The sequence below is a fragment of the Leuresthes tenuis genome, unplaced genomic scaffold, assembly GCF_036924035.1.
Source record: "Leuresthes tenuis unplaced genomic scaffold, fLeuTen1.0.hap1 SCAF_19, whole genome shotgun sequence".
NCBI lineage: Eukaryota > Metazoa > Chordata > Actinopteri > Atheriniformes > Atherinopsidae > Leuresthes > Leuresthes tenuis.
The window spans coordinates 30,894,063-30,907,858 of NW_027325373.1; the positions used below are offsets into that span (position 1 = coordinate 30,894,063).

General features: G+C 41.6%; 1 protein-coding gene across 1 annotated transcript in view; it reads right to left on the minus strand.

The window, feature by feature from the left end:
- megf10 (multiple EGF-like-domains 10) overlaps nt 1-13,796 on the minus strand; it is an 80,982-nt gene that overhangs the window by 28,910 nt on the left and 38,276 nt on the right. The window contains exons 6-8 of the mRNA XM_072372100.1: nt 4,801-5,047; nt 1,956-2,076; nt 1,279-1,415 (exon numbers count right to left, since the gene is read on the minus strand). Coding sequence (XP_072228201.1) covers nt 1,279-1,415; nt 1,956-2,076; nt 4,801-5,047 — 505 coding nt within the window. The remainder of the gene's footprint in view (nt 1-1,278; nt 1,416-1,955; nt 2,077-4,800; nt 5,048-13,796) is intronic.

Genomic DNA, 13,796 nt, shown 5'->3' on the forward strand with positions numbered 1-13,796 from the left:
GTGTGCAGTATTCAATTTCTCCAGCCATTTCATAATTTAGATGAGTATTGATGAAAAATGAATCATCTACATTTATAAATATAGTACATTTTCTACATAAAATCTGAGCAATCATTGTCCATAACTTGTCCTTCACATCATCAGGTAAAATTTTGTTGTATATGGACATGAGATTGAGCATGTTGAATGCTCCCTCCCCGAACATACGTATCAGAACTGTTGTAAATGTTGTCTTTTTGACCCATTTAAAATTAAGATGTAATCTCTGGGGATCATGATCCAACCAGTGATACTGTTGATATACCTGATCATGGTACAGTTAAAACACACCGACATATATATACAAATATATAAATGGTGGTTCTGTGGCTCTTTGTGGATTGCAGTCATTTTTGGAACATAGAACTGAAGCTAATACAGCAAACAGTTCAGCAAAAACAACTTGGAAACAAACACTGAGCACAGAAGTTTCTCAGTACTTCTGCCTCATTCTTTCTGCAGCTGACAGAACCTAAATTCTGTAGTCGGTCTGGGTGTGTCAAGGCCAGCTCAGTGCTATACTGTGATTGGTTCTCCTGAAACCCTTAGTTACTCATAAAAGTATATTCGGAAGGGTTATTCCTGTCTCGTTGCTGGTTTACCTAATTATAAGGCACACACGCTCTTATATTGGTAATTATGTGGCTCAAAAGCTCTGCAGAGCAGTCAGCTGAGATTAGCCTGAAAACCGAGACTGGGTATCCTGGTTGTGTTTTCTTGTTTAAGCATCAGGAATGGGCAAGTAGATACAAATGTCATTACTTGGATTTTTTGTATGAATGTTATAATTAGTAAATTAGTAAACTGTGGATACACACAAATAGTAAATTATTTGTGTGTATCCACAGTTCATAAACATGCATGTTAGCTTAAGTGATGTACCTAAATTGGCCACAGGTGTTAGTGTGTGTTTGGGAGTGAATGGTGTCTGTGTCTCTGTCTCTGCGTAAGCTCTGTGATGGCCAAGGTGTGCTTCACTTCTCACAGCTATAGAACATGGATGAAAGAATACTGAAGGGATGGAGAGACGTTTTCTGAAAGTATCCTGATACAGTTTCTTTTACAGCAGTAAAGCAAATAGTATTGGAAAATACTTAATACTTCTTGACTAATAATTATCTAATTAATAAAACAGATTTTCAAAAGTGGGGTAAGGGTTGGTAGAACCCTAACTGTAGAAAATGGTGAACTGACCTACAGCTCCACAACAATATAAACTGTCAGGTGTTTTGTGATTACCGTTCTCCTGTGTATCCAGGACTACAGACACATTGTCCAGTGGATGACACACAAAAGCCATTATTGTGACACTGACATTCTTGGGAACAGTTCTGTCCAAATCGACCCTCTGGACACGGCTGACCACACACTGTACCCTGAGGACATGAACAGAAGGAACATACATACACTGTCTGATCTGTTGGTTATGTGTACAACTATTACACATCAAATACACTGGATAGTGTAGCTGTATGATTGCCACCTTTTGTGTGGGAGACGTAGGTTAAAATCCCCTGCATGAAAGGTACTACCTCCTGTAGGGGTCCTTAGGCAATACCCCCTTAGCCTACCTGACTACCTGTAAGTTGCTTTGGATAAAAGTGTCTGCCAAATGCATAAACACAAATATTTCTACACATGATTCTATGTTGTTAAGGGCTTTAAGTGCTAATGTATGTCATGAATAAGAAATACATTAAAACGTTTTTTACTGTGGTGTATGACTTTAAGATAAAACATTTGCTCTGTGGACAACCCACAGAACCTTTATCTCACTTTGATCTAAAGATACTGATTATGGGAGACTTTGATATGTACACCTGCTACCTTCAGTCAGTCTGTTGACTCACTTCTTGACTCATACCATCACATTCTCACTGGTTCAGTTTATGCTGACATGTTATTAGACAGTATACCATCCATCCTGCAGGACAGGAGCACTCTCCAGTCACATGGTGGCACACTCCTCCATTCTGACAGGGGCATCTCTCCTCACACTGCTGTCCATGTTTACCTGGAGGACACAGGTCTTCACAGCTACAAAGAATAAAAGCAGGAGCTTATAAAGACAGTCCATTTTTGAAGGTCCATTAGACGTTTACCAAGTACAACAATCACAAACTTTTTGGGTTCCAAAGGATGATATTGTAATCATTAAGTTGTGCATTTTGTTTGACCAGCTGTCCAAATTTGATCTAATATGAAAAAAACATTTAAAAAAAAAGGTGCAGTTCCCAGTGACCCTTCACATGATCAGATCCCAAATAGATATCATATATTTTGTAAATCCAATGTATCCAGCCTGACTCACTTCTGCTGTTTTACTTGTTAGAGTATTACAAGGCACTATATCACAGATACTTCTGACAGAATTGATTCTTTACTCTACTTTAAACCACCTCAGAACCAATAATTATGATGGCTAAACACTGTATGCAGTCAGGTAGACTGCATGTGACATCAAAAGCATAGATCTATGCATTAATTATATGAAAGAGATAAATCTAAGTCAGACAAATTTAGTTTAAAATCAGATTCTTTATTTTGTAAGTGTAATGCAGTGGGCAGGGAGGCTGATGGGGTGCGAGGGGGATGGGACCCCTAGTTCCGATGTCTATGCATGTTTGATTGACCATCACCTCACAGCAAGAGTGTTCCAGGTTCAACTCCCGGCTGGAAGCTTACTGCGTGGAGTTTGGGATGACCACGGTGTGTTTGTTATCCCAAACACACCGTGGTCATATATTGCTTTAGATTTCATCACTGGCTTACCTCTTCAAGGAAAGACTGCTCTATTATCCAAAACCGACATGTTTTTCTCGAGAGACTTCCATTTGCTACTGAAACTGTCAATCTGCTAATACACCACGTATTCAGGCTACATAACATTCCCTCAGAAATTGTCTCAGATTGAAGACCTCAGTTCATATCTCAAATGTGAAAAAACTTTTGAATGGCTCTTGGGCCTAAAGTGTGTCTAAGTTTAGGGTTTCATCTTCAAAATAATGGACAAACAGAGATCAAATCAAGAATCAGAAGTTGTGTACTTAATTACCCTTGATAGAATTTGCATACAATGTACTAACCTCATTTGTTACTAGACTATCTTCTTTTGAGATTTCCCTAGAATATGAACTCCCCATGGTTCCAGCTGTGGAACAAGATCTGGAGATGCCATCTGTTCAACACCATTTACAAAGGTGTTGTTGGGTCTAGGACCAGACTAGGGCTGCCTTGCTGTACACCTTGGGGTGGAATTGTCGCCTGGTGAAAAGTCAGAGGACCCGGCCCCTCAGAATTCACTTAAATTAATTCCCAAAAAATGAACACCCTGTTATATCAGCCCCGTATAAAACTGACTTAGTCATCAGTCCCACAGCCGTTAAGCTATAACTCCCATCGTCCCTGAGGATCCATTTCACCTTCCATGTTTCCCAGATCCAACCCTGCTCCTACAGTCCATTGTGCCCTTCTCTTGATCCCCCTCCATCTGCCTGGGCCGTTGACAATCATTCTCCAACGTTCTGCGCATCCTGGATGTTGTCGGAGTTGGGGTCTCCAATACCTGGTAAACTGGGAGTGGTATGGTCTGGAAGACAGGTCCTGGGTCCCTCATTCCTTCAACCTGGATCCCTCACTCATCACGGACAGTCTTGAGGGGGTGTGTCTTCCAGGTCTTCCAGGTTTTCCAGGCCGCCCAAAGGGGGTTTACTGTCATGGTTATGCACTGGTTGTTTGTTTTTGGGAGTTTTCTTTGCTGAGCTTTAGGTTAAATTGGGCAGGACTCTGAGTGTTTCCTCCTGGGTGGAGTCTGGGCTGCTGTTCTCCTCCTGCTGTACCTGCTTGTCATCATGCCTCACCGCTGGAGCTGCTTATTTGGGCCGATGTGTGTGTGTGTGTGTGTGCACCCAGGCTCCACTAGAATGTCAGCTTCCTCTGCGTGGTAATCAGTCCACTTCGTGTCTCCTTCTGACGCAATGCTTTCCCCAAAACTTAGGGTATTCTTATGCTTTCTAGTGAGTTCCTCGCGATCTAGAAGAGGCAGGCTCTTCTGTGCAACTTACTTTCCTTCCTTATACACATCTATTCCTGTTAAGACCTACTTTCCCTCCCACCTTTTCCTACAGCTCCAGTGCCTCCCCCTGAAATCCTTCTGTGTGAACAGACCAGTAAGACAGAATTATCAGGAACTTTAACTCACTTCGGCTTCAACTTTGGATTTTCGCATTACTGTTCCCCAGATCTACAGACATACCTGTTCATTTTACATACATTTTGACATACTGCTGCTTTCCTTGCATTAGGGCTGTGTGTATCAGCACTACCAGTTCACTTGTTTCTTCATTCAAAGGAAGAAATTGTTTAAATTTTCTCCTGGCTTATGACTGATGGCTCCTTCTCAACTTCTTACATATGCTTAATTATCTTTGAGGATTACAAAAAGCTACACTGGAAACATAATGCTGGTCCAATGTTTTATATGCATACAGAAAATGAAAAGTACTTTCTATACACATGCAGACACTATACTTTAAGGTCATGTTTTCTGGTCACACTTGAAGAGGAAGACTGATAACTTTTGTCACCAGAAGACATGACAGTACAGAGTCTGCATGTATTCAGCTTTTAAATCCTGCAACAAAAAGGGAAAACTGAATATCAAAACATTTTCTTCTCCATACTGCACATAGATGACATATGCTCTTATGTCACTGGATTAAAAACAGAAAACAAATTCTAACACAATGCCATGTAACTTACAAAGCTCCAGTGTATCCTGGTGAACAAGTGCATTCACCAGTCACATGATGACAAGCAGCTCCATTCTGGCATTGGCATTTCTGCTGACATCCATTGCCATAGGTGCCCTTCTTACATGGGGCCTCACAGCGCCACCCTCTGTATCCAGGAGTGCAGATACAGGCTCCAGTGATGGGGTTACACAGTGCTCCATTCTGGCATTGGCATCTGTTGCTGCAGTGGGGACCCCAGTGGTTACTGTCACAAGCTGAGGGGAAGATGAGAGACATCATCAAGATTTAGTTCACACCACAAGTTGTCATATGACATTTCTGATTGTTTGCCACACATCAAGGTGCGAATGATAGCAGTATGCCTCATTCACCAACAGTTCTTGACAACAAATTTGTTCTTAAGTCGTACTTAAGCACTTTTTAAGAAGATTGTGGCATTAACCAATGTTTTCTAATCCAGGATTTGTTCTTAAGTAAGAACCTACAAACACTAAGGAGTACTCTTACGCATATTTGAGTACTGAAAAGTTTGAACAAAATAAGCATTGTGCTGTTCTGTTGTTTAGTTCAATAAAACCTACCTCCCAACAGGATGTGCCCGGAAAACAAAAAAAGGGAGGTGACGAGGAGGCATCCTAAGCAGATGCCAGAACCACCTCAGCTGACTCTATTCTGAGTTCCCTACAGATGGCCAAGATCCTCACCCTATCTCTAAGACTGAGGCCAGCCACCCTCCGAAGGAAACCCATTTCAGCTTTCTTGTATCTGTGATCTCGTCCTTTCCGTCACTACCCAGATCCCATGACCATAGGCGAGGGTTGGAACAAAGATGGACCAGTAAACTGAAAGCTTCATCTACTGGCTTCGCCTCCCTCTTTACCACAACGGATCAGAGAAGCGCCCTCATTACAGCTGATCAAGCCCCAATCCGTCTTGTCCATCTCTTACTCCAAACTGCCATCACTCGTGAACACGATACCCAGAATATTACACCTTTTTCCAGTTGAGAATCATGGACTTGAATTTGGAAGAGCTGACTTTCATCCCGGTCGTTTCAGACTCAGCTGTGAACCGCTCCAGAAACACATCATCTGCAAAAAACAGAGATGCAATCCTGTGGTTCCCAAACCAGACACCCTCCTCTCCATGACTACACCTTGAGATCCTGTTCATGACAATCACAAACAAGGGGCAGCCCTGGCAGCCAGGCACTGTAAACAAGTTTGACTTAAAGTCAAGAATACGAAAGCACAGCTTCCCTACAATCCTAAAATTGGATTGAGCAGGTATAGAAAGTGGATGGATGATCCAAAATGCTGCACCCAGAGTTCTGATGAGAACTAACAGCAGAGATCATGTTTCTCCAATTTCAGCTTCTCTTCATTGGCTCCCTGTTAAATTCAGAATAGAATTTCCGATTCAGTTAAAGGACATGTGAATGAAAAGAATATTTATGATGGCCGGCCGTGGCTCAGTGGTGAGGAAGAACTTTGTGGAGAAAGTTGATAGTTGGCCGAATAGAGTGAAACAGCAGGCAAATGAGGCTAAAGCAGCTGATGCTGAAGTTGAGCCTGCGGACAGTGCCTCAGTGATGTCATCCAAACATGACAGCACAGGGTTTGGCAACAGAGCTGTTTCTGTGCTGTCTTCAGGTGTGTCTTGCATCTTCTGCAAGGCAGAAGACGTATTGATGCATTGAAACAAAAACAGGATATTGAGAGAGAGGAAGCTATGCTTAAGGCGATAAAAGAGGAATTAGAGCTGAAAACAGCTATAGCCATAGCTAATGCAAAGCATGAAGTGCTATCTGTGAAGGAGTCAGTTCATAGCACTTCTGTAGTGCCTATGGATGGGATGGCTACCTACCTAAATGCTACAAGTCCAGGTAGTGAGGACAATCTCAGAGCAGTGCAGTCAGATCTTAGAAATTCCCACCACAGGCGTAGGACATATGAGATGCAGAGTGCCAAACTTCAAAGGAGTTCAGATAGAATAACCAGACCTCACCAGCCGAATGTTAATTCCCATGGATATTTTTCATCCAGGGTGTAAAGGAAACCCAGTGCAATGCATGCACGTACTTCAGTTAACAGAAGTCTTACAATCCAGTATCTTGCTTGTTCAACTAAATGTCTGCAGTCTGTAGATGATGATAAACCAAATTTTACATAATTTTACAGTTCATTGGGCACATAATGTACCACACAAACAACTTTTGCAGTTAGCAGTCACCAACAAAGCATTGTTGACCCAAACTGCCAGCAAATCAGACATGCACTCACCCACACACACACACACACACACAAACACACACACACACACACACACAAACACACACACGCAAACACACACAAACACACACACGCTGCTCAAATGCAGATCAATACAATGCTCCTGCTTGCTCTATGTCCTCCAGTCCTCCTTCTACCTGCTCACTCACAACCGCTTCTCCTGTCTCCTTAATACAACAGCACATGTAAAATTCACCATTATTCATGCTACAATGCTCAGTATTAAGCAAGCACATAACAACCACAGAATAGGCTGCATTATTAGGTTCAGCATAAGATTCAGCTTACTCTTTTTTTGGCACAAAATAGTGCCTGATGTCTCCTCCTTTCCTTTCGCTCATGTTGGCTCTGTAAATGAAATCTAAACTGAGTTCAATAAAGTAGTCGTACATGGGAACTAATACAACCCCTAAAATTAATCAGCGTTCAGTACACATGGATGTCAATTGTTCAACAAACCAAATAGATTAAACTCCTGCATGCCTGAGTGAACTACTGGAAGGGGTTACCTATTTTAAAAGCTACTATCAAAAAGGCAAAAGTCTATCTAAAACACCACTCAAAAGCCAATAAAAATTAAACAATATTATATAATAGTTTAATATAAAATGATGTGCTACGCTAATACACAAATAACACTACAAACACACAAACATCCGTATTATATTTCTCCTGTCATTTCAAATGAAAGTGATTTCGAAAAGGGGGCATTCGTCAAACCTGGCAATGCAGCACGCTTTAGGCATTGTTTACAACTTGACCACAGTGCACGCCTGCAGGTTACTGGAGTGACATGCACAGGGCGCAAAGCTAACATTTAATAACATGTAGGCTAACATTCACGTAATGACATTTTATATTTAGATGGAAAACCACAGACGCACGTTAGCATTTGTCTGAAGTGACAATATATATTCTGAAACTTTGAAAGTGAGAAACTTAAGTGTAATAAACTAGTTAGATAGCAACTTACATTCATCCACAGCTACTTGCAACACTGCACTCTGGCGCAAAATTTTTTTGTGCACACACCGACTTAGAAGTGAGCCAGTCAATCAGTGAATTTACATGATGAGATTAATTCGATTATAACTGTTGTATAGCTTATGTTGTTGGTGGTGAAGAGGTCAACAGGAAGTGGCTCTATCAGCGATAGTTGAAATGGGTAGAGCGCCACCTATTGTACTGGGGTATGACATGCTTTGTGCCAATGATTCCATTCATTTACCGCAGTTTTTCTGCATCACCCTGAGACAGGATCTTCCTGATTTTAACAATATTACGAAGGTGAAAGAAGGCAGTCCTAGAAATTAGTTTTATATGTGCATCAAATGATAAATTCTGGTAAAAAATAACTCCAAGGTTCCTCACTGTAGAACTAGAAGCCAAGGAAATACCATCTAGAGTAACTATATAACTAGACGATTTCTCCCTGAAGCGCTCAGGTCCAAAGAGAACAACTTCACTTTTGTCTGAATTTAGAAGCAGACAGTTCTGAGTCATCCAGGTCTTTATGTCTTTAAGACAGGCTTGTAGTCTGACCAACCTATTGGTTTCATCTGGTTTCATAGATAAGTGCAGCTGAGTATCATCAGCATAACAATGGAAATTTATGCCATGCTGTCTAATAATGTTACCTAATGGAAGCATGTATAAAGTAAAAAGAATTGGTCCAAGCACAGAACCCTGAGGAACTCCATGACTTACTCCAATGTGTGAGGAAGATTCTTCATTTACAAGAACAAACTGGAATCTATCAGATAAATATGACTTAAACCAGCCTAATGCAGTTCATTTAATCCCAATAACATGTTCAAGTCTCTGTAACAGAATGCTGTGATCGATCGTATCAAATGCAGCACTGAGATCCAACAGGGACAAGCACAGAAACAAGTCCGCTATCAGAGGCTAAGAGGAGATCTTAAGAGGAGAGCTTAACTTTCACCAGTGCTGTTTCTGTGCTATGATGCACTCTGAATCCTGACTGAAACACAGATTATTTCTATGTAAATGATCACAAAGTTGAACTACAACTATTTTTTCAAGAACTTTAGACAAAAAAGGGAGATTGGATATAGGTCGATAATTAGCCAACACTTCTGGAGCAAGAGTAGGTTTTTTAAGTAAAGGTTTAATAACAGCAACCTTAAAAGCCTGAGGTACATATCCTGTCAACAAAGATAGATTGATCAAATCCAATATGGAAGTGTCAATTAAGGGGAAAACCTCCTTGAACAGTCTGGTTGGGATTGGGTCTAAAATACAAGTTGATGGTTTAGAAGAGACTATTGCTGTTGTTAGCTCGGAGAGATCAACTGGGCAGAAGCTGTCTAAATACAAATCAGGTACGAAAGATACTTCTAAAGCTGCTCTACTTGATGATACATCAGTGATAATAGTGGGAAGGATTCCGTTAATCTTCTCTCTGATAGAAACAATTTTATTGATAAAGAATCTCATGAAATCATCACTGCTGAGAGTTAAAGGAATACATGGCTCAACAGAGCTCGGGACTCTTTGTCAGCCTGGCTACAGTGCTGAAGAGAAACCTGGGATTATTCTTATTCTCTTCTATCACTGATGAATAATAAGCAGTTCTAGCTTTAAGAAGGGCTTTCTTATACGTTATTAAACTATCTTTCCAGACTAATTGGGACTCTTCTAAACTAGAGGAACGCCACAGTCTCTCCAGCTTTCTTGCAGTCTGCTTTAAAGCAGCTGTGAATTATACCAAGGAGCCAACCTCTTCTGACTGATTACCTTCCTTTTCAGCGGGGCAACATTGTCCAGTGTTGTACGCATTGAAGCTATAGTGCTGTCAACAAGAGAGTCAAGTTCTACTGGAGTAAAATTTAGGTAGCCGTCCTCTGTCATATCTGCACATGGCAGTGACGAAAAGGATGATGAAATCAACTCTTTAAAACTGGTTACAGCACTTTGTGATAGACACCTTCTATATATAAAATTCTTCTCAGAAGCCGTATAGTCAAGTAATGTAAATTTAAAAGTTATTAAAAATGGTCAGACAAGACAGGATTATGAGGGAACACTGTTAACTGTTCACTCTCAATGCCATAAGTCAGCACAAGGTCAAGGGTATGATTAAGGCAGTGAGTAGGTCTGTGAACACTTTGAGAAAATCCAATAGAGTCTAATATAGAATTAAAGTTAATATTTAGGCTGTCATTTTCAACATCTACATGAATATTAAAGTCACCCACTACAATGACTTTATCTGTACTCAGCACTAACTGGGATAAAAACTCAGAGAATTCAGACAGAAACTCAGAATAAGGGCCAGGTGGACGATACACAACAACAAACACAAGAGGTTTTGTGATTTCCACTTTGGGGGGGAAAAACTGAGAATCAGAGATTCAAAAGAGCTAAAACTAATCTTGGGTCAAGGACTGATTAGTAACCCTGATCTGAAGATAGCTGCCACTCCTCCTCCTCTGCCTTTGGTTCGAGGAACATGAACATTTAAATAGTCAGAGGGAGTTGATTCGTTAATGCTAACATGATCGTCCTGCTGCAGCCAGGTTTCTATAAGACAAAATATATCAATATGATGATCACAGATCAAATCATTCACTAACAGAGACTTGGAAAGGAGAGATCTAATATTCAGCAAACCACATTTAATAGTTTGATGTTTTTGTTCAGTTAAAGTTTTTTGTTAAAATTTTTTTTGCACAAGAGGATTTGCTCCTTTCATGTTTTTTGATGGGGGGGGGCAGCATCAGGTGGGAAGCCGCAGAGAAGTGTGTAAGACTACAACTCTGCATCCTGGTCTCAACCCTGACTTGTCATGTTTTTGGATGACTAATAAAGCAAAGCGGCTCTCATTTCTACAAATATGGACGATATTTCTAGAAATGAGAGCCGCTCCTTCCAAAGTGGGATGGATGCCGTCTCTCCTCATCAGACCAGGTTTTCTCCAGAAAGATTGCCAATTATCTCTGTAGCTCACGTTGTTTACTGGACACCATCGAGACCAGGGTTCTTCAACCCTGGTCCTCGGGACCCATGTTTTCGATGTTTCCCTCCTCCACCACACCCGATATGATCAGCTAGTCATCAAGCTCTGCAGTGGCCTGATAAGGAACCATTCATTTGAAACCATATCACCAAGCTGTACGAGTTTTGCATTACAAAAGTGTGTTGAGGATCATCAGGAAGATTTCAGCTCAGAGACAGCAAATACTGTTCTGAATAACTTTTATGTAGATGACTGCCTGAGGTCTGTGCCACTAAGCAGCAGGTGGTTGCTCTCATTCAAGATCTTAGGTCTCTATGTGCCACAGAGGGTTTCAAGCTCACTAAATAGATTTCCCACAGCAAAGCTTGCATCGGTACCTGAGGATGACTGGAAGTCTGACACACAGAAGTTCAGAGTAATTTTGTCGAATATCCCACTAACGAGAAGGGAAGTACTTTCAATAGTGAGCTCAATATGTGATCCACTTGTGATTTTAGCTCCACTCATCCTCCACGTGAAACAGATTCTGCAAGAGCGATGCAGAACAAAACATGCATGGGATGACAAAATGCAAAGGCAACTGTGGATGAATTTATTTGCAAATTATGGTGGAAAATAAGTATTTGGTCAATAACAAAAGTTCATCTCAATACTTTGTTATGTACCCTTTGTTGGCAATGACAGAGGTCAAACGTTTTCTGTAAGTCTTTACAAGGTTTTCACACACTGTTGCTGGTATTTTGGCCCATTCTTCCACGCAGATCTCCTCTAAAGCAATGATGTTTTGGGGCTGTCGCTGGGCAACACGGACTGACTTTCAACTCCCTCCACAGATTTTCTATGGGGTTGAGATCTGGAGACTGGCTAGGCCACTCCAGGACCTTGAAATGCTTTTTACGAAGCCACTCCTTCGTTGCCCGGGCAGTGTGTTTGGGATCATTGTCATGCTGAAAGACCCAACCATGCTTCATCTTCAGGTTTTCTCTCAAAATCTCACGATACACGGCCCCATTCATTCTTTCCTTAACACAGATCAGTCGTCCTGGTCCCCTTGCAGAAAAACAGCCCCAAAGCGTGATGTTTCCACCCCCATGCTTCACAGTAGGTTTGGTGTTCTTTGGATGCAACTCGGCATTCTTCCTCCTCCAAACACGACGACTTGAGTTTTTACCAAAAAGTTATATTTTGGTTTTATCTGACCATATGACATTCTCCCAATCCTCTTCTGGATCATCCAAATGATCAAGATTTATGTTTTGATTCATGTCTTGTCTTGCCATTTCCTGTTTTATTTTGTAATATTAACTTCCCTCTCATTTCAGGTATCTTGCCCTTTCTCCTGTGTCAAGCGTTTCAATGTCTTCCCTGATTCCAAAGTGTTTCCACCTGTTCCCCTTGGTCCCTCATATGCTCAAATAGTCTGCGTCTCACTTGTCTTGTGTCAGGGTGTTGCCTTCTGTCATGAGCCTCAGTCTAGCGCAGTGTTTCTCAATTCCAGTCCTCATGACCCACTGCCCTGCATGTTTTCGATGTTTCCCTCCTCCACCACACCTGATTCAAATGAATGGCTCCTTATCAGGCCACTGCAGAGCTTGATGACGAGCTGATCATTTGAATCAGGTGTGGTTGAGGAGGGAAACTTCGAAAACATGCAGGGCAGTGGGTCATGAGGACCGGAATTGAGAAACACTGCTCTAGCGTCTTTGTCCATAGTAAACCACAGCCATAGAATCCTCCTGCAGAATTCTTGTTTTGCTAATTTATTCTTTAGCTCTGGTTTATCCACAGTAAGTTTCATAGCCTGTTCTTGTTTCCTCCATTAAGGAGTGGGTTTTGGTTCTTGTTAATTGTTTTATAGTTCCTCCACTAGTGGAGTGATTTTTTTTTCTTCTCCATAGCCTGTTCTGTTGTCCTCGAGTGGAGAGTTTTTTATTTTGATAATTTTCATGGATGTAGAGTGCTTTAGGAGTTTCACAGCCCTTTGTTTTGCTCTGTGTGGAGATCCTCAACCTGTTTTATCAATAAACATTGCATCTGTGTCCTGAGGCCCTGACACAAATGCTCTCTAGCAAACTTCAGACGGGCCTGGACATGTACTGGCTTAAGCAGCGGGACATGTCTGGTACTGCAGGATTTGAGTCCCTGGCAGCATAGTGTGTTACTGATGGTGGCCTTTGTTACTTTGGTCCCAGCTCTCTGCAGGTCATTCACTAGTTGCCCCATGTGGTTCTGGGGTTTTTGATCACCATTCTTGTGATCACTTTGACCCCACGCAGTGAGGAGCCCCGGATTGAGGGAGATTATCAGTGGTCTCGTATGTCTTCCATTTTGTAATAATTGCTACCACAGTTGATTTCTACACACCAAGCTGCTTACCTATTGCAGATTCAGTCTCCCCAGCCTGGTGCAGATCTACAATCTTATTTCTGATGTCCTTTGAGAGCTCTTTGGTCTTGGCCATAGTGGAGTTTGGAGTGGGACTGTTTGAGGTTGTGGACAGGTGTCTTTTATACTGATAACAAGTATAAACCGGTGTAAATGGTAAATGGACTTGTACTTGTATAGCGCTTTTCTAGTCTAGCTGACCACTCAAAGCGCTTCACTACATGCCGCATTCACCCCACTCACATACATTCATACAGCACGAACCACCGACCTTCCGATTGGTGGGCGACTGCTCTTCCTCCTGAGCTACAGCCGCCCCTAGGTGTCTACCTATGTAGTTACTCT